Source organism: Enhydra lutris, unplaced genomic scaffold, assembly GCF_002288905.1.
Source record: "Enhydra lutris kenyoni isolate GAN:26980312 unplaced genomic scaffold, ASM228890v2 scaffoldscaffold10, whole genome shotgun sequence".
NCBI lineage: Eukaryota > Metazoa > Chordata > Mammalia > Carnivora > Mustelidae > Enhydra > Enhydra lutris.
Window position 1 is genome coordinate 3,506,479 of NW_019154094.1, and position 25,874 is coordinate 3,532,352.

Genomic DNA, 25,874 nt, shown 5'->3' on the forward strand with positions numbered 1-25,874 from the left:
ACCGCTAATCTACTTCCTGTCTCTGGATTTGTCTGTTCTAAACATTCCATATAAATTGAGCCATACTATGGTCTTTTGTGTCTGGTTTCTTTCACTCAGCATGCTTTCAAGATTCATCCATGATGTAGTGTGTAGCAGCGCTCCTTCCCTTTTTATGGCTGAATAATATTTCTTTGTAATGGATCTAGACTTCTTAAGGTGGAAGTCTTCCTGCAAAAACTTGCCCAAAGCAAAAGCATTCCTGTGATAACAGTATCTGCTCTTGCGCTATGCATGCCCACTGGATGAAGGAACGAATGAAAGAATGATACATTCAGGCTGCAGCTGATGGAAACAGCTGCGGGGTGTGACAAGCCTGGGCTCCAGCGCTGTGAGTCTCTCACCAGCTATGTGACCCAGGGATATTCCTATCCTCTCTGAGCCTGAGCTTCCTCTCTACACGGGAGATAAAACAGCAACTGTAGCCAAAACTGCTTCAAGTGTGAGCCCTGGAAAGTCAGGCAGAACAGGGTTGGAATCCCAGCTCTGCCCTTCCTCTCCGCGCTAAGGCGGGAGCTACTTCGTCTCCCTGGGGCTCAGTTTCCACATCTGTAAGATGGGACAGACCCCACTATGGGGAGTCTGGGAATATTTAATGTGATTCCTGGGGCACATGAGCGAATGGGCAGGAAATCAGACGCAGTCTTCCCCTGGGTGGGGTGTGAGGTGACAGAGGTGGGGAGGGGGCTTTAGGTAGGTGGAGCCCCGGCTCTCGCACAGCCGGAGGCCTCCGGCAGGCAGGGACGCATGCGCAGAGCAGCCCCGCGGCCCCTTTATAAGCGCTGAAGCGGCTCTGGGGCGAGCGGAGCGCAGGGCGCAGGGGCTGGACCCGGCGCGAGCAAGGCGAGCCGGAGCGTCCTTTGTGCCGCGCGACCGCCCCGGGATGCGTCCGAGCTAGGAGTCAGGTGGGGGGGTCCGTCGTGGGGAGGGGGCCGCGTTGGGGGAGAGGTCCTCTCGATTAGAGACAGCACGAGATTGGGGAGGGGGCCTGGGATCAGAGAGAAGCCCCCAGAAAAGGGGGGGCTGATAGGGGGGAGGGGAGACCCAGGTTGGGGAGAGAACGCAAACTGGGAGGGCGCTTGGGAATATTAGGGGGACTTGGATTTGGGGGTCAATCCCCGGCTTGTCCGGGGAATGCGGAGACAATCCCAAGGTGGGGAGGGGGCAGGACTGGGGGTGGGTCTCAGAAGTGGGGAGGGGACACTGGGAACCAAGGCTAAGGGAGGGCACCCTGACTTTAGAGAGAAGAAGGGGACACCCAGATGCTATATGGGGGCTCCAGAACTGGGCATCCTAGTGTCTGAGACGAGACACCCCAGGATTTTAAGTGGGGATTCCCAATTTGCAGATGAATGGAGGAATCCAGGCTGGACTGCAGCAGGGAGGGGGGCCCTCCAGATTAGCCTGAGTGTGATGAAAGGGGGTCTTATCTGAGTATGAACCGCCACAGGAAAGGGACACCCTACAGTCTCCCTCTCCTTTTGGCCCAGGTCCTGTCACAACATCCTGATTCAGGGAGGAGGCTCTGGGGGGCTCCTTCCCAAGGTGGTCCCTGTTGTTCCCTCAGATCTGGAGTTGGGGTGGTGTCCCTTCTCTCAGGGAGCACACTGGGTCTCCCAGGTGAATGCTAGGTGTGAGTCAACAAAAGCCCCCAGTTAGGATCCCCAGGACCCGTGAGGGGCACCCAGTCCCAAGAGGGGGGGCCGCTCCCAGCACCTCCACATCTGACCGTGTCCTCACAGAGAGACACAGACTCTTGCCTCACCCCTTTAGTTCAATCTGCCCACGGAGATGCTTGTGGAAGTCCTGGCTTGGTTTGGGGGCATAGGCACTAGAAAGTAGGGGACTGGGACCCCAGGCCCAGCCTAGGGAGGAGCGACCCCCATTTCTGTGCACGGGGCTTTGTTCCTCTCAGCAGCATTAATGGGAGACAGCCAGGATGAAGAGAGGGTTGGCGCTGGGCCCCAGCGGGGGATGTGGGGGAAGGGCAGAGAGGGAGGGGTGGGCAGATCGTGGGACCTCAGAACCCAGCACCTTCGCTGGCTCAGGGACATTCCCAGATGGAAGGTGCCCCCGCCCCAGGAGGTGGTGTGTGTGTGTGTGTGTGTGTGTGTGTGTGTGTGTGTGTGTGTCTACCCCATGCTGAGAGATGTTGTGTGCCCATGGAGGGTCTGGGGTCCTCTGTGACTCTAACGTGACTGAGATTGTGTCTTTGTCAGGAAACTTATGCCGGGGGCCACATCACCAGGTGGCAAAATGATGTGTGCCCACCAGTCACCAAGGCCACATTTATCCAGCCTGGTCTGTGCCAGGGGCTGGCATCACCATGTGTGAGTGTGTGTGAGGAACTGTGTCTGCTGGTATGGCCTCATCGAGGGGTTTATGTGGAGAGCCTGAGACTGTGGGTGTGTGTCTTTGTGCAGAAGACGTGCTGCCTGCCTTGTAAGTGCCCATATTGTCTCTCTTTGTTAATGTCACTGTGAATCCGAGTGTGCGCGTGTGTCTCCCAGGCTCTGAGTCTGGGGTATGTGGCTGCATGTACAGAAAAGGGGTCCTCTCCTTGTGATTGGTGGTGTGGACCCTGAGCATGGGGGTGTAAGATATGGTCTGTGTGCAGAGTTGGGGAGCTAATGGGGAGACATTGGGGTTCAGGTTCCCAAGGGGCAGCCTGAGATGGTTTATTGAGCCTGGCTTCCGTTCTCCTCTGAGGAGTTCCACGGTCATGGCCATGCTCACAAATATGCCCAGACTCCAGCTAGAAACACACATGTGCTCATGGCCCCTGCAGAGGGGCACTCGGACCCGCACACCCAGAGACCACAGTGGGTCTCCTATGCTCCATGCAGTGCACAGAGCGGCTGCAGACCCATGCACACATCCATACATCACAGGGCACAAGTTCATATCCTTGCCTGGACACAGCATCCCGATGTGCATCTAGGCACACACAAAAACGCCTGCTGGCAATCTCACCCACATTCAGTCCCCACTAAGACAGGAGGTGGGTATGAGGGAAGGATACACACACACACACACACACACACTCCTTCCGGGCCGCCCCTCCTCCAAGGCCCCACAGGCCCCTGTTTGCATATGCATGAGGCTTGTGCATTATTCATGAGGGGACGAGCCCCAGACAGCTGTGTAAATGCTCACCTCTGGCTGCTCTGGGGAGGAGGTATTTTAAGAGAAGAGGTGTGGGTGTGTGAGGGTGCAAGTGGAGGGAACAGAGTGCATCTGGGAGGGCATGTGTGCACGTGGGAGGGTGCACCTGAAACTGTCACTGTTTGGATCACCTCTGTACATTTGTGTGTGTACATGAGGCTTTGTATACAAAAAGCTGATTTTTAATTTGACATTTCTAGCACGTCACAAGTCTTAGCTTGTTCCATCCTCACCATAACCCTATGAGGTACATCCTGGGTGATACCCATTTTACAGTTGGGGAGACTGAGGATGATGAAGCAGCCTGTTTAAGGGGTCATACAATGTATGAAAAGTAGAGGCAGAGCTTTTTTTTTTTTTTTTTCCTACTTAATCTCTACACCCAGTGTGGGGCTTGAACTCATGACCCCAGATCAAGAGTCACATGCTCCTCCAACTGAACTAGCCAGGCACCCCTGGATGTAATCTGTGCTTTTAATCATACTCTGTGTGTGTGTGTGTGTGTGTGTGTGTGTGTGTGTGTATTCTCTGAACTCACCCCCTCCTAAAGCTGTCTTGGGGCAGGTGCAGCCCAGAGTCCTGCCCCACCCTCTAATACCTTGCCAGGCCTAGAACAGCCATCAGGGGACGTCAAACTTATTCAAGGTTCCAAGGTGGAGAAATGAGGACAGCCTGGAATGGAGAGAGAAGTTGCTGAGATTTACGGGTTGGTAGTTGGGAACACCATCCTGGGGTCTGGACTCTACCCTGCTGTGCAGCCTTAGGCAAACCGCTAGCCCTCTCTGGGCTGGAGGTGCTGCCAGAAGAAGGCAGGGAGACTAAGTGGCAGTGTCCCCTCTGGGCAATGTCCCCTCATTGCCGCCCCAGAGTTCAGCACCACGGATAGGTCCCTGGCTGGCCTCCCAGTAGGGCCTCTGGGATCTGGGAAAGGTCGTTGGGGATAGGACTAGCTGTCCTCCACAGCCCCCATTCTGGCTCTATCTACACTTCCTTTCTCCGGGCTATCCTTTTATTGGGGTAAGGTTGCAAAAGCTGGGTTTATAGAGTGTGCTCTAACTTGCCATCTGTCCCCACCTCCTGAGTCCCAGTGAGGGGAGTGGTACAGAGGGTTGGAACACATTGGGGAGGGACTACTACCCCAGGGTTTCTAGTCTCTGGAAGGATGTGAAACCCGGGAGGGCACTGCTGTGTCCCAGTGTCTGGTTTGGGCCTTATGGTTGGCACTCAGTAATTGCCCATTTTATGCCGGGAGGGCCACAACCCCTGGAGAAGGCCGGACCCACAACTGGAGTTTCTCTGTGGACCTAGGAGGCAGCTTCACTAGGCGGTATGAAGTCAGAAAGAGATTAGGGTGGGCAGGGGTGAGGCCCCTTCCTCCAGCTGGGACTTGGCAGCTTCTCAGAAATCCCAGAAACCAAGAATAGAATCTTGGCGACAACCAAATCCTGGAATTGAAGCTGAGAATCGTGTCAGTCAGCAAACCCAGATTAAAGGCTGGCATGAAGGCCAGCCTACTGCCAGGACTGGGGACCCCAGGCAGACTGGGACTGACTGCTGCCCTTTAGGAAACCCTAGTCTTATGGGTGAGGCCAACCTGAAAAATGAGATTTTGAACTTGGCTGTGTTAATGTCAATAATAATAATAACAACAGCTCAGGGGAGGCTGGTGGCTTAATTGGAAGAGCATGTGGCTTTTGATCTCATGGTCATGAGTTTGAGTCTCAGGTTGGGTGTAGAGATCACCTAAATAAATAATTTTTTTAAAATAATAATAACAGCAGCTCAAATTTACTCCTTCATGTGAAGCAGTTCTAGGCATTTTATTTATTTATGAGACAGAGAGAGCTAGTGAGTGCACAAGCAAGGGGAATGGCAGGGAGAGGGGAAGCAGGCTCCCCACAAAGCAGGGAACCAAATGTGTGGCCTGATTTCAGGACTCTGGGATCATGACCTGAGCTGAAGGCAGATGCTTAACTGACTGAGCCACCCAGATGCCCCAGTTCTGGACATTTTATATGTATCGACTGTGTTTATGCATCTGTTCCTTACAACTACCTGATGTTATCCCTGTCTAACCTACAAAGAAACCAAGGCACAGAGAAGCTAATCTGCTTTCTCTAGGTCACACAGCAAAGAACAGGCAGAGAGATAACCCCAGGTCTGATTCACTCCAGCGTGCATGCTTCTGACTGTGAGACTTGTTTGTTGGGATTCTGAAGTCAGCTGGTCTTGGGCTTAGATCCTGGATCAACCCTTGCTTGCTGACTGTGTGACCTTGAGTGACACACTAGCTGCTCTGAGCCCCAGTTTCCAGATGTGTAGAGTGGGGGGACTTGGTCCTTCCACACTGTCTGGGAAGGTTACACTCACTCCCATTCCACCTCTCTCTCCATCTTGTTCCAGGTCCAGGATGAGGGCCATGTCTATCTGGGCCTCAGGCCTCCTGATGTTCCAGATGCTGCTGTTTGTGGCTGGGGAACAGAGTGAGTGGGCTTGTGGGGTGGGAGAGGTTGGTTTCTGGGGTACTGACAAGATGGGGAAGCTTTTTAACTCTAGAGCCTTCTCCTGCTGGCTCTCTGGCTTGGTCTGGAGAATAAAATGAGAATAGATGAAAAAGGTCTTTGAACAGTCAAAAGCGAACAAGACACCTGAGAGGTTATTTTTAGTCATTGCCAGCGGAGGCTGGAGGTTCCTGCCTCTCACTGTTTTGCTGAGATGAGCTGGAGAGAGAGGGGAAAAAAAATGAGAATAATGTAGAGATTGATTAGTGATGCCTGCCATGGGTGGGATAATTGAAATAAGGTATGTGTGACTCTCCTTGGCATCTCCCCAGTGGTGGTTAAGCCCAGGCATTAGAAATGCCTCCTGATTTGTTCTGTAGTCTTAGGCAAGTACAAATGATGTGTCTGAGACTCAGTTTCCTCAACTCCCCTGAAACACAATGAGACATGGCTACCTCGGCCTATGGTTATGAAAATCAAATGAACTGATTGCTATGTATAGAGTGTCCATTATCTAGAAGGTACTCCACAAACACAAACATTTCCCTTCTCATGGCTCCCTCTTCCTTAACTTTTGGAGCAACTGTGACTCAGAGAAGGACAGTGACTTTCCCATGGCTGCACAGTGAGTCAGTGACAGAGAGTCAAACCCCTGGCAGCCAAGATCTGGTTTTGGAGTGGAGGCAGAACTATGAAGGGATCTGACCCTATTACACCTCTTCTGCTCACAGATCTGTGCACATCACAGATCCGCTGACTGTATTATGACGTTTTAGGCAACCTACTCTCTCTGGCTTCAGTCTCTCCATCCATAAAGTGAGGGAAATAACGTTCTCTGCTAGTCCTTGTCTTTGAGTCCTGTCCTCTTTCCACGTTCTCCACTCCAGGCACACAGGACGCCACTGCTGCTGCCTCTGCCACCATCAACAAGGGGCTCCACATGCAGAAAGTGGGGTCCGGGTTGGTTCGGGCCGCGCTGGCGGAGCTGGTAGCCTTGCCCTGTCTCTTCACCCTGCGGCCACGGCCAGGTACAGCCCGAGAAGCCCCTCGGATCAAGTGGACCAAGGTGCGGGCTGCATCGGGCCAGCGTCAGGACTTGCCCATCCTGGTGGCCAAGGACAACGTGGTTCGAGTGGCCAAGGGCTGGCAGGGACGCGTGTCCCTGCCTGCTTACCCACGGCGCCGGGCCAACGCGACGCTGCTACTGGGACCGCTGAGGGCCAGCGACTCTGGGCTCTACCGCTGCCAGGTGGTGAGGGGCATCGAGGATGAGCAGGACCTAGTGCCCCTGGAGGTGACAGGTCAGTTGAGGGCAGGGGAGAGGACAAGGCTGGGAGGGGGGCTGAGCCTGAAGCTCATCCACAGAATGTCACCTTAGAGATCACTCCTTGAACAATGATTCTCTTTCGAGTCTTCTGATAACGTCCCAAAGAAAATCTTCTCCAGGGGGTGCCTGGGTGGCTCTGTGGGTTAAAGCCTCTGCCTTCGGCTCAGGTCATGACCTCAGGGTCCTGGGATCGAGCCCCGCATCGGGCTCTCTGCTCAGCGGGGAGCCTGCTTCCTCCTCTCTCTCTCTCTCTGCCTGCCTCTCTGCCTGCTTGTGATCTCTGTCTGTTGAATAAATAAATAAAATCTTAAAAAAAAAAGAAAAAGAAAAAGAAAATCTTATCCAGGACTACCCTTTCTATCACACTTCTCTCTTAGCTAAGAGAGAGCAGCTTCTGGCTCAGTCTCTTGTGGACCATAGTATTTTATAGGCTTTTATAACTTTAAGTCCCTTCCATGGTTACCTACTTTCCATAAGACAGAGTATATTGACTTTCTATTTGAAATAGGAATACAGATTTGCTTTTACAATAAATTTATGTTTTTAATACAATAAAATAAATTTATGTTTTAAAGAGTGAGGTTTTCTTTCTAAAGTCAATTGAAAAAATATCTTAAGTAAATAACAAGTCCTCAAATACCTGTTTAACCCACTCCAGTATTAAATTTTTTCTGTTGAAATATCCTGTGCTTCTTTTCCTCACTGATCAAGGTGAACAAAACAAAAAAATTTCTTGATTATTAAAGCAAAGTCCTAGAACAGGGTGTGGCACAGTTGATGCGTAAAAAGGTAATTGACAAAGGACTCAGTGAATGCGTGTTGTGTGGAAAACATCCTGTGGATGCTTGCTGGGAAGTTGATTTCCCTTAACCTTTGTTGGCCATGGGCAAGTCCCTGCACCCCCAGTCTTCCCCCCCCAACAGTGTCTCACTGCATATTTTATGCGGTCAGCCAACTATTCCTTTTCCAAGGCCTTGCTGCTCAAAACTGATAAAGCTTGAAGGAAACTGGTAAATGAGGAAGGAAGTAAATTCCACCTCTGGGCTTGTTCAATCGATCCATTCAATGAAACATTTATTAAGCACCCACCATACGCTAGTCTGATGCTGGGGATAGAATCATAACTGAGATGCAGCTGTTGCCTTCCAGGGGCTCTGATAAAAGGGAATAAAATATTTCATTCCTTTGTTTTGCTCAGATATTTCTTTCATCCCTTAATCAGAATTTCAGTCACTGAGCCCATGTCACCTCCTCCAGGAAGTCTTCCATGATTCCATTTCCAGGCTGAGCAAGAAACACTTGATTTCCCATTGTCCTCTTCCATAGCTTCCTCTATCAATACATATATTTAATCCCTCCCCCTTTTTTTTTTAAGATTTTGTTTATTTATTTGACAGAGAGAGACAGAGTGGGAGAGGGAACACAAGCAGGGGGAGTGGGAGAGGGAGAGGCAGGCTTCCTGGCGAGCAGAGAGCCCGATGCGGGGCTCCATCCCAGGTCACTGGAATCATGACCTGAACCTAAGGCAGACGCTTAACAACTGAGCCACCCAGGCATCCCTTAAGATTTTATTTTTAAGTAATTTCCACACCCAGTGTGGAGCTTGAACTCACAACCTCGAGGTCGAGTTGCCTGCTCAACCAGCTGAGCCAGCCAGGTGCCAGGATGTACTTATTTCTTAAAAGGCAGAATTTCTCGCACTCTTCTCCATGCCTCCTGTCACTCCCAGGGTCTAAACCTGGCCATGGAGAGTGCTATCTTTGAAGCCAGACCATCCCGGCTAGGAATTTTGGCTGTGCCTCACACGGGCTGTGTGGAACTGGACATGTCCCTCAGTCTCTCTTAGCCTCAGTTTTCTTTTCTGGAAATGGGGCGAATCATAGTGTTATTATAAGATTTCAATGAAAAAAGCTTATAAATGCTTATTACATGGTAAACCTTTGACAAACTGTAGCCCTTTAGGGCCATTTTTATCAGTTTCCCTATCTAAAAATGGGGACATATCAATCTGGCATGGTACAGGGCACTATAGGGGGGCAGGTCTCTTATTATCAAACCAGGGGAAGGGGCATTCTGCAAGAGGGAGGTCTGTTCTTGAAGATCCCAGCATAAATCAGCCCCTATCCTGGATGTTCTCCCACAGGTGTTGTGTTCCACTACCGGGCAGCTCAGGATCGCTATGCACTGACGTTCGCAGAGGCCCAGGAGGCCTGCCGTCTCAGCTCAGCCACCATTGCAGCCCCACGGCACCTACAGGCCGCCTTTGAAGATGGCTTTGACAACTGTGATGCCGGGTGGCTCTCTGACCGCACTGTTCGGTGAGGGGGCACACAGGGTCAGGGGACATGGAGACCTAGACCCTGGGGAAAGATGGTCATGGGGGAGCCCCAGGCTCACATATTTGACAGGGACCCCCTCCTTGTCTTGTCAGGTATCCCATCACCCAGTCCCGTCCTGGTTGCTATGGCGACCGTAGCAGCCTTCCAGGGGTGAGGAGCTATGGGAGGCGCGACCCACGGGAACTCTACGATGTGTATTGCTTTGCCCGTGAGCTGGGGGGTAAGTCTGGGGCTGGCAGGACACCCCCACCCCACTTCCTGGAGCCCTGGTTACCTCCCCAACCCCCATGCGTCCCTAAATCCTTGCCTAGCTAGCTCTCTTAAGTCTCATCCTTCTCTAAACCTGCAGCCAGTATCTGAACTCACCCTTTTCTGAGCTTTCCTACCCTCCCTCAGCCCCTCTCCTTCCCTGTGCCCCTTCCCTCTCTCTGAGACCCTGTCCCTTCTCTGAGCCTCTCCTTCTCCCTGGCCCTCTCCCTCTTCCTACCGTCCTTTTCCTCTCTGAGTGCTCCCTCGCCAAGCCCCTCCATTTGTCTGAAACCCAGCACACTCAAGGGCCTGAGTTACCCTGTTTGTAAAAAGAAGTTAAAGCCCTTCTCTTAGTACTGCATGAGAGGTAAAGACTTAGACGGGTCAGGGTGAGCACAGCTGTGGCTGTCCCTGCCTGGTTTAGCCATCACCCAAACCCGACCAGGCTGGGGTTTAGAGTGGGTCCCCCTTCCCGGGCTCTGGGAAAGGATCCTCCAGGCCCGCGTGACGTTGGCCCGCGCCTTCCCGCAGGCGAGGTCTTCTACGTGGGCCCGGCCCGCCGCCTGACACTGGCCGGCGCGCGTGCCCAGTGCCGCCGCCAGGGCGCCGTGCTAGCCTCGGTGGGACAACTGCACCTGGCCTGGCACGAGGGCCTGGACCAGTGCGACCCGGGCTGGCTGGCCGACGGCAGCGTGCGCTACCCGATCCAGACGCCGCGCCGGCGCTGCGGGGGCCCAGCCCCGGGCGTGCGCACGGTCTACCGTTTCGCCAACCGCACCGGCTTCCCGGCACCCGGAGAGCGCTTCGATGCCTACTGCTTCCGAGGTGCGTTTAAGGGCCCGCCCCGAGGTGACACAGCCAGGTCAAGACCACGCCCCTGGGAGTTTTGCCTTCTAGTGGAGGCGGAGCCCAGATGGAGGAGAGATCCTTGGAAATGAGCTCTGCCATGCGCCATGTCGGGGTGAAGATCTGACTGACCTTGACAGTGGGTCCTAGCCTGAACAGTGGGGGTGATAACTTCGCATCTTCCTCTCTCAGTCTGGGGGAATCTCAGAAACCACTCAAAAGTTTCAGACAGAGGGGCACAGAGAGACAGATACACAGGTCTGTGCCCCAGCATGCTGGAATGGGAGTAGATTTCTGGTAGAACTTCCCAGCCAGCCCCTGGACCTGACACCCTTTTTGGCTTTCTCCCACAGCTCATCACCCTACACCACATCAACACGGAGACCCAGAGACCCCCTCATCTGGGGATGAGGGGGAGATTCTGTCAGCAGAAGGGCCCCCAACCCAAGAACTGGAGCCCAGCATCGGGGAGGAGATGGTCACCCCCGACTTCCAGGAACCTGTAGTGTCCAGTGGGGAGGAAGAGCCTCTGATCCTGGCAAGGAAGCAGGAGTCTCGGGAGACCCCCAGCCCTACCTCTGGAGGCTTCACGCTGGCCTCAAGGCCCCCCCTGGAGACTGAAGAAGTGTGGCTGAGCACAGTGGCCCCCAGCCCTAGTGGTCCTAGCACTGCAGTGGGCACACACACGGAGGCCACTCCTACTGGCCCCATACCCAGGAGGAGGGGACGCTTTAAAGGGTTAAACGGGCGCCACTTCCAGCAGCAGGAACCCCAGCAAGGCCTGGAGATGGGGCTTGAGGACGGCACCCAGCCCCCGACCCCAGAGGCTGCTGGGAATCACGTGGAGCCTCTGCTGGCCACGGGAGCCACAGAAGCCTCAGGGAAGACCCAGAGCCAAAGCCCCTGGGCTGTGCTGACCAATGAAGTGGATGGGCCTGAAGCTGGTGAGTGGGGTTCAAGGGGGAGGTGGGACCTGCTGGGGGGCGGTCTGAGGGGGACGCAGGAAGAGGCTCCACATCCCAGCTGGGGCCCCGGCCTCACCAAGCCTCAGAAGCCCCCTCTTCCTTGGGCCAAGGGGACTCAACAGAAGGTACCACTGAGAGATAATTCGAATTACTCTTGTTAATATTGTTTCAGGTTTCCCTGGTGGCAGGAGCCCCCCAGACCCGTGGCTGTGGCCCCCAACTGCTGTACCACCTAGCATCCCAGCCCCCAGCAGTGTCCTTGGCCTGAAGCTAGAGGAAGCCAAGGGCCCCAGTGTGAGGCCAGCCATTCCTGACCTTCCCTGGTCCCCCTCAGAGGCCACTGCCCTGGCACCCAGCCCCTCAGAAGGCCCCAGCACTGCCTCCTGGGGGGTGTCCCCTATGGTCTCTTCCCCAGACTTCCCTGTCATGGCCATGCTTCGTGCCCCGAAACTGTGGCTACATTCACACCCTACGCCCCTCCCCACGCAGGCTGACAGGGTCAAGGGGCAGAGTGAGGTCATGGCCACTGGTCCACCCTCTCCTGCCTCAGAGACTGAGGCTGTCCCCCAGGACCCCATCCACCCAGAGGAGCATTCCCTGTCCCTCTCCTCAGTCCCGACAGGACAGAGTAGAGAGACCGCATCCCCGACAGTTGGTAGCCACCGAGCGGGACGTCCAGTAGCTTCTTCGCAGACAGCCACAGACACGCAAGTCGGAGCCAGTCCTGACCATCCCAGGACAGACTTTGGAGAAATGGGGGAGAGCCACCCTACTGGGTTCAGCAAAACTGAGCTCCCCAGATCCAATCCACAAGCTTCTGTGGACAGGAATGTGGCAGAAGATTTTTATCCTGCCAAGATAGCCACTGAGCCCACAGGAGTGAGAGACATCTCGGGGTCTGAGTCTGGGGTCTTCAGCACAGCGGAAAGCCCCAGTTCCAGTTCTCAGGCCATCATGGACGAGGCACAGGGCACGTGGCCCTCACTGCACACTGACGGGCAGGACTCCCGCTCCCCATCGGCGCCCTCAGGGGGCCCCAGAGTTGTCTTGATTCCTGGGGTCACCCCAAGTTCGGAGCCTTGGGCCCCTATAAATGAAGAAGCCATGTTGGAGCCCACAGATTCCACAACCACGCTGGATCCCAGTGATGCTGGTGGGATTTGGGAACCTGGATCCCACGTAGTTGAGGGAGCCAAAAGCCCTACCTTGAGCCCTCAAGTGGCTGTGGATTCAAGCATGGCGATGTCCCCCTGGTCCCTGGACCAGGGGGACAAGTTTGGGGTCCTGGCCATGTCCACAGTGGTCTCCTCAAGCTCCCAACCCCATCCAGAGCCAGAGGGACAGATGGTGACCCCGGGAACACCGGGAACCTTGGTCCCTTCACATGAGGGCAGCCCCCCAGAGGAGCTGATTTTTCCTTCTTGGGCACCAACGGCAGCCAGCGTGGACAAGCCTGTCTCAGTTTCCTCAGGAGCGCCTACAGTGCCGGGGGCCTCCCCCAGCACCCTTCTGCCTGCCTCCCTGGGCCCCGAGGAATTTGAGCTGGAGGTCCTGGCAGGGAGCCCAGGTGTGGAGGGCTTCTGGGAAGAGGCAGCGAGTGGAGAAGAGCTGACCCTGCCAGGGACCCCTGCAAATGGGAGTGCAGAGGAGGGTGAGTTCAAAGCTTGTGACCTCATCTAGCCCACTGTGGTCATGGCTGAGGGGCAAGAGGCCGGGGAGCTCAGCGCTGGGAAGGGAGGGTTATTCCAGGGGACCCAGCAAGGAGACTTGGCAGGAAGGGCTTTTTGTTCAAGTGGGAATTGCAAGTGGGATTCAGTGGTGCGGATCGTGCGGGTCCTTGAGCCGCAGGGAAAATGGGTACTGGGAAGAGGCGGAGGGGTGGGCATCACCCCCACTTTATAGAGATCAAAATAAGACTTAGGGAAGTATGTCTGCTTCCTAGTGAGTAGCCAGACTTCAGTCAGAGCCCGAGTCTGTGGAAGCCTTAACCTCTCTCTATCTGGGGGAGTCCAGAGAAAGTCAAATGCCCGGTTCTCCTGGGCCTAGTCGGCCCGCCAGCTCAGCTAGCAAATGCTGGCTTTTTTTTTTTCCTTTTTGGTTAATTGAGGTTTAAAAAAAAAGAAGCAGCAGCTAATTAAAAGACACTTTTTCTGAGTTGCAAAACACTCTTATTAACACAACTGGTTTTACACTTGCTCCTTTTTTTGAAGGCCAAGTGTGGCCGTGCTGCAAATAGCAGAGGCGGGGTTCCATCTTCCACCACCCCCCGCCCCGGTCACCCCTGGGTGGTGTCCAGGATGGCATTCCCTTTTCTTGGATTCCCAAGAGGCAAGTGGACTCTGGGCAGGGGCACAAGCCTCCGTAAGGGCTGAGGCTTATCGGCGCTTGTTGCTTGCTTGGCTTGTTCTGGGGTCTTTTTTTTTTTTTTAACCCTTTTTAGGATCAATTGATTTTTTTTTTTTAAAGATTTTATTTATTTATTTGACAGAGAGAGAGAGATCTCAAAGAGGCAGAGAAGCATGCCGGGGTGGGGGTGGGGATTAGGCTCCCTGCTGAGCAGAAAGCCTGATGTGGGGCTCGATCCCAGAACCCTGGGATCATGACCTGAGCCGAAGGCAGAGGCTTAACCCACTGAGCCACCCAAGCGCCCCTTGTTCTGAGGTCTTTACTGGAATCAGCTTGGTCCATCCTTATAATGGCCGTGTGGAACAAGTCCTAGCATGATCCACTTTACAGATGGAGAGACTGAGGCACAGGGAAGTCAGTCGCTTCAGCTGAATCATGCCGCTGAGGAGAGCGTAAATGCTAAGATTTTTTTTTTAAAGATTTTATTTATTTATTTGACAGAGAGAGATCACAAGTAGACAGAGAGGCAGGCAGAGAGAGAGAGAGAGAGGGAAGCAGGCTCCCTGCCGAGCAGAGAGCCCGATGCGGGACTCGATCCCAGGACCCTGAGATCATGACCTGAGCCGAAGGCAGCGGCTTAACCCACTGAGCCACCCAGGCGCCCAATGCTAAGATTTGAATGAAGGCCCATTGGACAACAGTGTGTCCCAGACACTAGGTCGCATGGTGCATATTTCATTGGTATCAGAAACAAACACCCGAGGTCTTGGGGAAGGGGTGAGGCCACTCAGGGAAGGAGCAGAGAAGAGACTGGTGGTGGGGAATAGGCAGATGGAAGGAGGCTTAAAGCCAGAGGAGCTAGAGAAGGGGTTGCTCAGAGAGGCAGGAGGGGAAAATCATGGGTAGGGGTGCTCAGGAAAGGGCTTTGGGTGGAGCCCTCAAGACTATAGTTGTGTCTGTCTTGGACTCACTGGGTTCTTGGCTCCAGACTGAAGCCAGTGGCAGCCTGGGTAGAGGGAGGCAGCCAACGCTGGGGGAGACCCAAGCGCCTACCCACCCGCCCGCTTGTAGCAGAAATGCTAATGAAGCCAAAAATAAACGCAGCACCAGTGAGCGACTGAGTCACCGCCAGCCCGTGGGTAGGTGTCGGCAGCTCGGGGCACCTGGCGGGGCTCACGCGTCCCAGCGCCTGGCAGCCCCATGCGTGTGCACACACGTGCTGGGATGGTAACAGGGACGGATCCATCCAGCCACAGGCCCCTCTGGCCAAACACGGGGGCACATGCCACCACCCCGAGGACTAGCATGGGTGTCTGTGAGTGACAGAAGGGCCAGCAGCTACTTGCATTCAGTTAACAAGCAATTAGTGAGTGCTGTATTTCAGGCCCCATCTGGAGACCAAGTCCCTTGTCCCCTGGAAGCTGACATTCTAGGGCAGCATTCTAGAACTTTAAAATGATAGAAATGTTCCAGAGCTGTGCTGTCTAACATGGTAGCAACCAGCCACGTGGGCTTACTGAGTCCTTGCAATGTGGTTCGTGTGACTGAGAAACTGTGTTTTTACTTTTATTCCATTTTAATTTGAACTTGAATAACTATATGTGGCCGCCATGTGGAGCATCAGTGCTCTGGGGGAAGACACAGACCAGTAATGATGACCCTAGTAAATAAGCAAATTATATGGGAGGTTAGAAAGTGATATGGGCAAAAGAGAAAAATAAAGCAAAGGGTGGGGTATTCCAGTGGGAGTTTTCTCACAGTGGAAAGGGGGAGTCAGAAAGACCTCTCCAACCACATGAAATCCGAACAAGCCGGAAGAGGGTGAGGCAAAAGCCATGCAGAGATTGAGAGGAAGAGCATTCCAGGTGGAGGGAATAAACTGGACAAAGGCAGACCCCTGCCTGGCATGTAGTAGGAACAGCAAGGCTAGTGTGTCTGGAACGGAATGAGCGAGGGGAAGAAAGGAGGAGGTGGGGCAGGGAGAGGTTGGGAAAAATCACACAGAGCCCTGTGGGCTGCAGTGAGGACTTTGGCTTTTCCTCTGAGGGTAATGGGGAGCCATGGAGGGACCTAGGCAGAGGAGGTGTGTGACCTGACTCAGGTTACATAGGCTCTCTCTGGCGACTATGGGGAGAGCAGCCTATGGAGGGTCACAGCAGAGATCAGACCAGGGAGGAAGCCAACTGGTTATTACCATCTCAGTTTCTTGGGAGGCCTTGGACCAGGAAAAACGGAAGCAAATTCTAGATTTTAGGGGCCAGAGAGAGGCCCTTAAACTTCCAGAACCTTGGAGGCCAGACTTGGTTCTCGTACTGTTCTGCTGTGTGACTTTAAGCCAGGCCCTGCTCTTCTCTGGGTGATGGCTCTAGTGTCTACAGTAGAAGATGAGAGGTTGGCCTGGGATAGGATGAGAATTCTTGCTCTGCCCCTACCAGGCCCAAGGGTGGAGACCACCCATCAAGGCATCTGGACCTCAGAGAGGCCAAGGGGAAACTCAGCTGCCTCCAGGAAACCCAGCTGATGGGGGGAAATGGTGGGCGAGGGAGACAAGGACGCATATTCCTCACTGCCCCGTGAGTGCTCAGTCCATACCGAGCAATGCTGAGACTCCTCAAGATGCCTCAGATTGATATAGACAGAGCCAGACAAGACATTATAGTTGTGACTGGGAGAGGGATGAATTGTTTTGATTTCTATCTTGTAGATGAGGCAACTGAAATTCAGAGAAGTAATTTGTCCAGGGTCCCTAGTGAGTGGCAGAGCCAAGGATTAAACTAACCTCTCTAGGGACGCCTGGGTGGCTCAGTTGGTTGGGCAGCTGCCTTCAGCTCGGGTCGTGATCCCGGCGTCCTGGGATCGAGTCCCGCGTTGGGCTCCTTGTTCTGTGGGGAGCCTGCTTCTCCCTCTGCCTCTGCCTGCCACTCTGTCTGCCTGTGCTCGCTCTCTCTCTCTCTCTCTCTCTCTGACAAATAAATAAATAAAATCTTTAAAAAAAAATAAATAAACTAACCTCTCTGATTCCAGAGCTCGTGGTTAGAACTACTATAATCCACCATCTCTCTGCAGTATAACCACTGAGGATGCATCAAAAAAGATTGAGCCACCAGAATGAGGGAGGTGATGATTCCCACTATTGCCAGTGCTGCTTATACCCCACTTAGAACCTTATGTCCACCTCTGTGCTCCAAACTGGGAGAATTACGATGACCATTAGGGCATTCCTTGAAGAGAGGGACAGGTCAGGGAGGCACTTAAACCCACATTCCAGGAGACTTCCAAAAAGAAGCTTCAGGAAGCCCATTCCTGTTCAGTCAGTGTGCATAAGCAGAGTGGCCCACTGATGCTCTGGGCAGTTCCTGAGGGGAGTAAGCTCCTCATCACAGGAGCATGCAAGAGGAGATCGGTAGCTGCCTTCTGGAAGTTATAGAGGGGACTCCCTGGAGAGGGTTTTTGGGGAGTCTTAGGTCTGGCTTCTGGGAGAGCAGGCAACATGGTGGCCTACCTCCTCTCCACACTGCCTGTCCATTCTGCAGCTGCCTTGGATCCGTGCGAGAACAACCCTTGCCTGCATGGGGGCACCTGTAAGGCCAACGGTACCATGTACGGTTGTAGCTGTGACCAGGGCTTCGCCGGGGAGAACTGTGAGATTGGTGAGTGCCCCAGACTCAGGATGGGAACCTAGACTTGTTTGAATCCGAGGCCTGGGGTCTACTCCAGCGGACATCCCCAGGAGGACTCAGGGATAAAAAAAGGCTGATTTCAGAAGCTCCCTTCCCCTCCCCATCTCCTCGGAGCCAATAAGTCAGCCCCAATTTGCTGAACCGGCACCAAACAGCTGAGCTCTTGTCCTGGGGACCAAGGCTCAGGTGTGCTGCCTCCCATTACTATCAGGCAGGGATGAGAGGGGAAGATAAACGATAAGGCTTGGACTCCTCCCAGATCCAAGGGGACTCTTCTGAGCCCGAAAGCTCAACACAGGAAATAGGAAAAGTTATGAAATTTTAACAACAAATATAAATGCTATCAGTCTTGACCTCTGCGCACTACCTCATTGACTTCACAACCACACTAATTACAGAATTATAACAATAAACATAAGCAGTGTGATTTCTTTTTTCTTTTTAAGATTTTATTTCTTTATTTGACAGACAGAGATCACAAGTAGGCAGAGAGAGAGAGGAAGGGAAGCAGGCTCCCTTGAGAGCCCGATGAGGGGCTCGATCCCAGGACCCTGAGACCATGACCTGAGCCTAAGGCAGAGGCTTAACCCACTGAGCCACCCAGGCGCCCCAGCAGTGTGATTTCTTGAACTCTTTTACCAACCCTCCACTTACAGTCACCCTTGAGAAGGTGCTCTTTTCATCACCACTTTGCAAAAATTAAAGAGTCCCAAGGAGGGGAAGTGACTTGCCCAAGGTATACAAATCCCGGGCACTGTCTACACAGGAGTTGTTAGGAGAGCTCAAATGATAGCTAGGTCCACCTACAAATAGCGTCCTGTCTCGGCGCGTGTCCTTGCAAATGCTCTGGATCTCGGTTTCCCTAAGTTCCACATTCTGGAAAGACCCTCCATCTTCGACATTCTGTGAGTCTGGTTGCCAGAGCATTACTTTCACTGTTCTGAAGTCCAGTGGAACATTCCACACTCCCTGGTCCTCAGCTGGTACAGTGGCATCTGCTCTCATTAATGCTAATTCATGTTAATTGCGTGGGGTTCCTCCCCTTGACTTCCAGAGTCCTTGGGCCAGCTGTGCAGACCACACCGTTGGTTCTCTCTGGCCCAGGACGGATGGTAGGATCATGACCTCATCTTCTGCCTGGTTCCTTGTGGGGCCTGGGAGCCAAGGGGAGGCCCACCTCTGACTCTGTCCCACCCCTCCAGATATTGATGACTGCGTCTCCAGCCCCTGTGAGAACGGAGGCACCTGCATTGATGAAGTGAACACATTCGTCTGCCTTTGCCTCCCCAGCTATGGGGGCAGCCTCTGCGAGAAAGGTGAGTTTCTCCCAAGACCCTGGAAATAGTACCAAGGAGTGGGTTTGATGGTTGGGCCATGCGTGCCCCTCCCGTGCTTTAGGTCTCCCTCTCTGCTTCTGTGGCTGTGGGTTGAACAGATGATCAGTTGTCGTTTGGGGATGAAACTCACATAACATAGAATTAACCTTAGAGTGTACAATTCAGTGGCATTCGGTACATTCACAATGTTGTGCAATGACCACCTCTAGCCATTTCCAAGACATTTTTGTCACCCTGAAAGGGAATCCTGTATCCATGAGCAGTCACTCCCCATCCTCCTCTCTCAGCCCCTGGCAGCCACTGATCTCCTTTCTGTCTCTATGGATTTGCCTGTTCTAGACGTTTCATATAAATGGAATCCCGCACTGTGTGTCATTTTGTGTCTGCTTCTTTCGCTCAGCATGTTTTCAAAATGTATCTACATTGTCGTGTGAATCAGGGCTCCATTCCTTTTTATGCCTGAGTAATATTCCATTGTAGGGATCAACCACATTCTCCTTATCTGTTCATCACTTAGTAGCTGTTTGGGTTGTTCCTCCCCTTGTGGTTAATGTGAAGAGTGCCACTGTGAGCATTCATGTGTAAGTTTTTGTTTAGACACCAGTTTCCTTTCCTCTCACCTCATTCTTTTTGGTTACACCTGGCTGGAATGGCTGGGTCACACGGCAATGCTGTGTTCAACGTTTGGAGGAACTGCTAGGCTGTTTCCCGCAGTGGCTGCCCCCATTTTACATTCCCACTGGCAATGTACGAGAGTGCCAGTTTCTCCACATCCTCGCCAACACTTGGTGTTTCCCTTTTTATTTTTTATTTATTTTTTAATTTTAGCCCTCCTAGTGGGTGTGAGGTGGTGTCCCATGATGATTCTGATTTGCATTTCCTAATGGCTAATGATGTTGAGCATCTTTTTATGTGTTTATTGGCCATTTGTGTAGCTCTTTGGGAAAAATATCTATCTGAGCCTTTTGGCAGGAGAGAAATTTTAGGACGTCCTGAGATCCATTTCCCGAGTTCCCTGGGGCCACACAGAGTGTGCGGGCCAATCAGGGAAGGAGACGTCAGAGTTGGGATGAGAGGGGTGGGTGTAAAGATCTCCAGTTGAATCTCTTCCTGCAACAGAGAAGTGAATATGGGAGGGGAGAGATGACCAGGGTGGAGGGAGGGTAGAGCCTCTGGGGGATGGGGACATGAAGAGGGGTGATCTGGCCCCACAGTAACCTTGGGTTTTGTCCTCTCTCTGGCTCACTGGCTGTGCTCATGGCCAGGAGGGCGGGGCTTGGCCCAAGGCCGGTCTCCCTCACACTCCCATCCCACCTCCCAGACACGGAGGGCTGTGACCACGGCTGGCACAAGTTCCAAGGCCACTGCTACCGCTATTTCGCCCATCGACGGGCGTGGGAGGACGCCGAGAGGGACTGCCGCCGCCGGGCTGGCCATCTGACCAGCATCCACTCACCTGAGGAACACAGCTTCATTAACAGTAGGGACGCTGGGGTGGGCAGGGTGGCCCTTGCAGTCCCTTTGCCAGGGCATCCCCTAGGGTCCTGAAGACACTACCTTTCTGAAGCTATGTGCATTCATGCCAGCCCTGACCCCTTGAATTCACGTGTCCGTTTATCCACTCGTCATTCCATTTATTCACTTCATTCATTCATTCACCAAAAATTTACTGAGTATGTGCTGGCACCGTTCCGGGCACTGGGACACAACGGTGAGTGAGACACAGATTGTCCTGTCTTCAGGGATTGACGTTCTTGCGGGGGCTATAGGCAAACAAGTAAATATCTAATTAAATAAGTCTATACTATAATTTAGCTGGTCCTGAGTGCACAAATGACAAAACAGAGCCAGGGGAAAGAGGGCAATGAAGAGGCATCTGTGATGTGGGGGTTGAAATGAGGATGGAGCTCTGCAGAAATCTAGAAGATGAGCCTTGCATCAATTAAATCTGGCATTTATTGATTTATTCATTATCCCCATGCCATTTGCTCATCCATCCAATTATTCACGTTTCCCCCCTCCCCTCCCCTGTTAATTCCTTCATTTGTTCATTCCCTGGTTCCCTCGTTGTTGTTGTTGTTGTTGTTGTTGTTTTCCCCTCCATCGTAATCAAACACACGCTTATCCTCTATGATAGTCAGTGACTAATGCCCTCACTCGCTCACCTGCCTGCCCTGTCCGACCCCACTGCTGGTTTTCCCATCCTTTACTCTCCTTTTCTACAAAGATCTGACGCGTCTCTGTTTATTCCTTCTTCTGGCTGTTTGTTTAAGCCACAGATCATGGCAAGACTGGAGCTTAATCCCGGCTTTTTTCATGCTTCCCTCCCCCTCCCACTCTCATCTGTGTGGGAAGCGAGGGAGCGGGAGCGAGCCCACACAGAGGCTGGGGGAAGGGCTGGGCTCCTCCCTTCCCACACCTTCCACCACTCCTCCAGCCCACATCCCAGGCTGGGGGAGGGGTGGGCACCCAGCCCTCAGGATGCCCCAACTCGCAGGCTTTGGGCGTGAAAACACGTGGATCGGCCTGAATGACAGGATCGTGGAGAGGGATTTCCAGTGGACGGACAACACGGGGCTGGTGAGTGGCAGGAGCCAGGTTTGGGTCTCCCTAGGACAGTGGGATGGGTAGGACCTACGTGGGCTCTGTGCTCTGGCCTGACTTTACCCTCTTGTGCAGATCCATCAGAGGTCCTTATAGCTCTGAGATTCTCAAGTTGGTTGGCAAAGGAGATTCAGCAAAGCCCCAGATAGCCCTTGACTTCCCAGCCCTGTAAACATCTGGTCTACCCAGTGGCTAAAGTTAGAAATCTAGGACCGGGGCCTGAGGCCTCCTCTTGCTCATGACCCTGTCCTCCAGCCATGGACTCTAAGATATTCCGACTGCCCTACAGCCTCCCTTATCACTCGCTGGGACCCCTCCAGCAGACCCCCCAACCCCATCCCCAACACACTCGCTACCTACACTCCTGCCCCTCCACCTGGCAGCCAGGAGAACTTTTTGAACAATTGTTGTGAAGTTCACATAACATAAAATTAATCATTTTAAAGCTTCCTTTTTTACATTTTTTTATTTAAGTCATCACACCCAATGGGGGGCTGGAACTCACGACCCGGAGAGCAAGCGTCACATGCTCTTCTGACTGAGCCAGCCAGCTGCCCCCCAAATCGATCATTTTTTAAACTGTGTATATCAGTGGTATTTAGTACCTTCACAGTGTTATGCAACCGTGACCTCGGTCTGGTTTGAGAATATTTTCATCGCCCCAAATGGAAAACCTATATACATGGGGACCTTCTAAAAATCACACATCAGATCATGATTCTCCCTGCTTCGAGTCTTCTCAGACTCTCTATTGTTCTCAAGACAAAAGGCCGCCTCTTCCTGCTATGGAAAACAGTCTGGCGGTCCCTTAAAAAGTTAAAGTCACACAGGATTACCACATGACCCAGAAACTTCACTCCTAGGGAGATACCCCAAAGAAGTGAAAGCAGGTACTCAAACAGACGTTTGGACCCTCATGTGCACAACAGTACTATTTACAATAGCCAAAAGATGGAAACAACCGAATGTCCATCAGTAGGTGAATGGGTGAACAAAATGCCGTCCATCCATATGATGAACACTGTTTGGATACTAAGCGAAGACGTGGTACAATGAGGATGAAACTTGAAAATATTATGCTTAATGAAACAAGCCAAGCATAAAAAGGCCACATATTGTATGACGTAGGATTCTATTTACGTGAAATATCTAAAACAGGCAAATTCGTAGAGACAGAACATAGATCAGTGGTTGCCTGGGGCTTAGGACAGGGCCAAATGGGGAGTGATTGTTAATAGGACAGAGTTTCTGTCTAAAGGGATGACAAAATCCTGGGGATAGATAGTGATGAGAGTTGTACAACGTTGTGAATCGTATTAATGCCAATGAAATGGACACTTAAAAATGGTTAAAATGGTAAATTTTATGTGATACGTAGTATACTCAGTTTAAAAGAATCCATCTCCTCTACTGGTGCAAAAACTGGCCCTTGGTCCCCTACTGACCACACCCCAACTCCATCTAACAGCTCCCGCCCACTGGCCTCCGTTCTGTTCCTCAAACAGGATAAGCTCTGTCCTGCCTCTGGGCCTTTGCACTAGCTCTTCTCTCTGCTTGGAATTCTGTTCCCTGCCATTTCTATCCTTGAGTCTTCAGCTATCCCCTTGCCTCCTCAGGGAATCCCTCTGGGACCTTTGTTCAGCTATTCATGTAACAGTGACCCATGTGGAAAACAGACTGTCAGGGAGAAAGGAAGGAGGTAGGAGGGCTGAGGAAGAGGGCACTGCCGCCTCTTGGCCAAAGGAGGGGTGACTCCGAGTACAGCAGAGGCCACTGTCAGGCAGAGTGGTGCCCATTGTGTACATCGAAACACTGAGTCCTTAAAGTTTGAATGGTCTGGCCAGGGGAGTCCTGCGCTAGGCAGTGAAAGAGCCTGAGTCCCTCTCTTTCCTATTCCCGCAGCAATATGAGAACTGGCGGGAGAACCAGCCTGACAATTTCTTCGCGGGCGGGGAGGATTGTGTGGTGATGGTTGCACATGAGAGCGGGCGCTGGAACGACGTTCCCTGCAACTACAACCTCCCCTACGTCTGTAAGAAGGGAACAGGTAGGCTGCTCCTCGCCCCACCGCTTCCCTCCTGCCTCTCACACTCACTGGTTCTTTGTTTTATTTCAGTTTTTGTAAGTGTAAGTCAGCCCTGCCCACTTTTCACTACAGCACTGTGTGAGAGTGACCGTTTTTTCCCACTTTGGCCAACTCTGTGTGTTCTCCAAATTTTGTTCTTTGTTCATGAGAGGGAAAAAAATAGTATCTACTTGTTATGGTCGTTTGCATGTCTTTAAGCATGAGAATAACCAGCTGTTCCTATGTCAATAAGCTATTTGTATGTGTTTATTTTTCTGGGAAAATAGTTCATCTCCTTTGCATAACTTTCTATAGGCATGTTGGTCTTATTGATTTGTAAGAGCTCTTTACATATTAAGAGAACACTTGGAAGCATTCTCATGTCCACCTACCTCTGATACTTTTGTTTATTCTTACCTGTGTTTCTTTGCCAGTTTTCGTGTCCTTTCTTCTTTTCATTTGCACAGGTTTATTCTTGTCTCCCACCTCCTTCTCTGCCATCATGCATAAGAACTGAGGAGGGTGGGATGTGTTCATGAGGTTTCTGTCCCTAAGGAGCTCCTGGTTTGGATAGAGGAGACAGACACAGTCACATCCAGCTGGAGAAGTCATAGCTGGGCAAAGGGCAGGATTTTGCTGACGGGTGTCTTATACCCCAAAAGAGAGGAAACCAGTTCAGCCCCAGATGTGGCCACTTCCCTAATTGGTGGTTCCTCTGTGTCCAGTGCTTTGTGGTCCCCCTCCGGCAGTGCAGAATGCCTCACCCATTGGTGCTCGCAAGACCAAGTATAATGTCCATGCCACTGTACGGTACCAGTGTGATGAAGGATTTACCCAGCACCATGTGGCCATAATTCGATGCCGGAGCAATGGCAAGTGGGACCAGCCCCAAATCGTCTGTACCAAACGTAAGTGGCTATCCCCAGACACCCCAACACAGGTTTCCAGCTATTTGTAGTCTCCAATCACAACATCTTATTACTACACATGTTGATCTGCCTGATAATACAGCCCTGCAGATAAGCGGGAACTTACCAGCCCGTCTGGTGTTTCCTTCATTTCTCCTCCACCTGGAAAGGCTCGCTGCATCAGGCCACCCTCCTCTCACCACCTCTTGCCACTTCCTTGTCCTTCCTCATTTCCCCACAGCCAGACGGTCCCATCGGATGCGGCGACACCATCACCACCACCAGCACCATCGCCAGCATCACCACCACAAATCGCGCAAAGAGCGCAGAAAACACAAGAAACACCCAGTGGAGGACTGGGAGAAGGAAGAAGGGAATTTCTGTTGAGAAACCAGGCAAAAGGAAGCACAACCCCCTTCCCACACCTTCTCTGGAGGCTTCACCTGGGGAGACAGAGCCCAGAGAAAAACAAGAGGGTCTGGAAGCCCCTGTGCCCCAAACCACATCCCGCCCCCATAACCCTTTGTAAAAAACTACTCTCTCCTCTTTCTTATATACACAAGGTCCACTTGGCAGGCAAAGCCAGGTATCTGAAAAGTCAGTTCTAGTCAGGCTGAACTCTGGGAGCATCTCCCAGTGGAGGGAAGCACAATCAGCAAAGATCATTCTTTGCACCGGTTAAGTCTTTTGTTGGCGAGGCTGATTACCGGTTGTTGAACTAAGGCTTTGATGAGGGTGCAAGGGTATATATTCGGATTCACACTAAGGAATGGCTTATCACACCAGACATGCAGGCTTAGTAAACCATCAGATGTCCTAAATGCGGGCTGGAGCTTTTAGTTAAGGTCGTTGGCTTTGGGAGTTGAAAGTTGAACTTGACAGCTGCTCTTCCTCCACCCTGGACTTCAGCCCAAGTTCCGTCTTTGGTCTTGGGGGATAAATGGAGTGTGGAACTCCAACATACTGAATTTTAGGACTGTTTTAGAACAACCTCCTCTGTGCCCTCAGAGTTAGGGGTCAGGATAGTCAGAGCAATATATGGGCAATGGAGGGAAGGTGTATTGCTTACCCTCCCAGGTCGAGTCCAATGCTGAGATTTGGTGGTTCTGTATGTGTGGTGAATCTCTCTCACACACACAGAAGAGAGGATGTTTAGGGCTTGATGAGCCCAGATTTCTTCCCCCTCCATCTCTCAGGGAGACAAAGAACCTCCTTCCTGGACCAAGGAGGTGCCAAGTTTTCTAGCTCAGTGCCCATACCCATCCCTCAAGAGACATCAGTAGTGCCCCTGCCCTGGGTCCCACTCCTATTCCTGCCCCATCCCTGTCTCCATTCATTGCCTGGCGGACTAGAAACGCTTAAAACTTGAAGTAGTGACATCTACCTGCAGTCATGTTGTAGAGAAATGCACAGTGTTAAAACCGAAACACACACACACACACACACACACACACACACATTTTTCTCTCATCGTTTAAAAAAATCTTTTAAGTGGGAAAGAAC

At 52.3% G+C, this 25,874-nt stretch overlaps 1 protein-coding gene across 1 annotated transcript; it reads left to right on the forward strand.

Moving 5' to 3' along the window:
• The first annotated feature begins 915 nt into the window (after nucleotides 1-915).
• On the forward strand, nucleotides 916-25,599 carry LOC111144249 (neurocan). Its single transcript, XM_022498467.1, has 17 exons — nucleotides 916-944; nucleotides 5,608-5,687; nucleotides 6,593-7,006; nucleotides 9,176-9,350; nucleotides 9,464-9,591; nucleotides 10,152-10,445; nucleotides 10,820-11,410; nucleotides 11,604-11,992; nucleotides 12,023-12,086; nucleotides 12,150-13,082; nucleotides 17,311-17,427; nucleotides 18,660-18,773; nucleotides 20,116-20,274; nucleotides 21,292-21,374; nucleotides 23,301-23,445; nucleotides 24,189-24,371; nucleotides 24,613-25,599. Exons 2-17 carry the CDS (start codon nucleotides 5,615-5,617, stop codon nucleotides 24,756-24,758), a joined length of 4,008 nt encoding a protein of 1,335 aa, XP_022354175.1. The 5' UTR covers nucleotides 916-944; nucleotides 5,608-5,614; the 3' UTR covers nucleotides 24,759-25,599.
• Nucleotides 25,600-25,874: the final 275 nt, after the last annotated feature.

What these genes read in the sequence shown, in the direction of transcription:
- LOC111144249 (XM_022498467.1), top strand. Translation starts at nt 5,615, where the DNA reads ATGAGGGCCATGTCTATCTGGGCCTCAGGCCTCCTGATGTTCCAGATG. An exon ending in CTCTCTGACCGCACTGTTCG is followed by an intron (nt 9,351 to 9,463) that starts GTGAGGGGGCAC and finishes TTGTCTTGTCAG; the next exon opens with GTATCCCATCACCCAGTCCC. An exon ending in GGAACACAGCTTCATTAACA is followed by an intron (nt 20,275 to 21,291) that starts GTAGGGACGCTG and finishes CCCAACTCGCAG; the next exon opens with GCTTTGGGCGTGAAAACACG.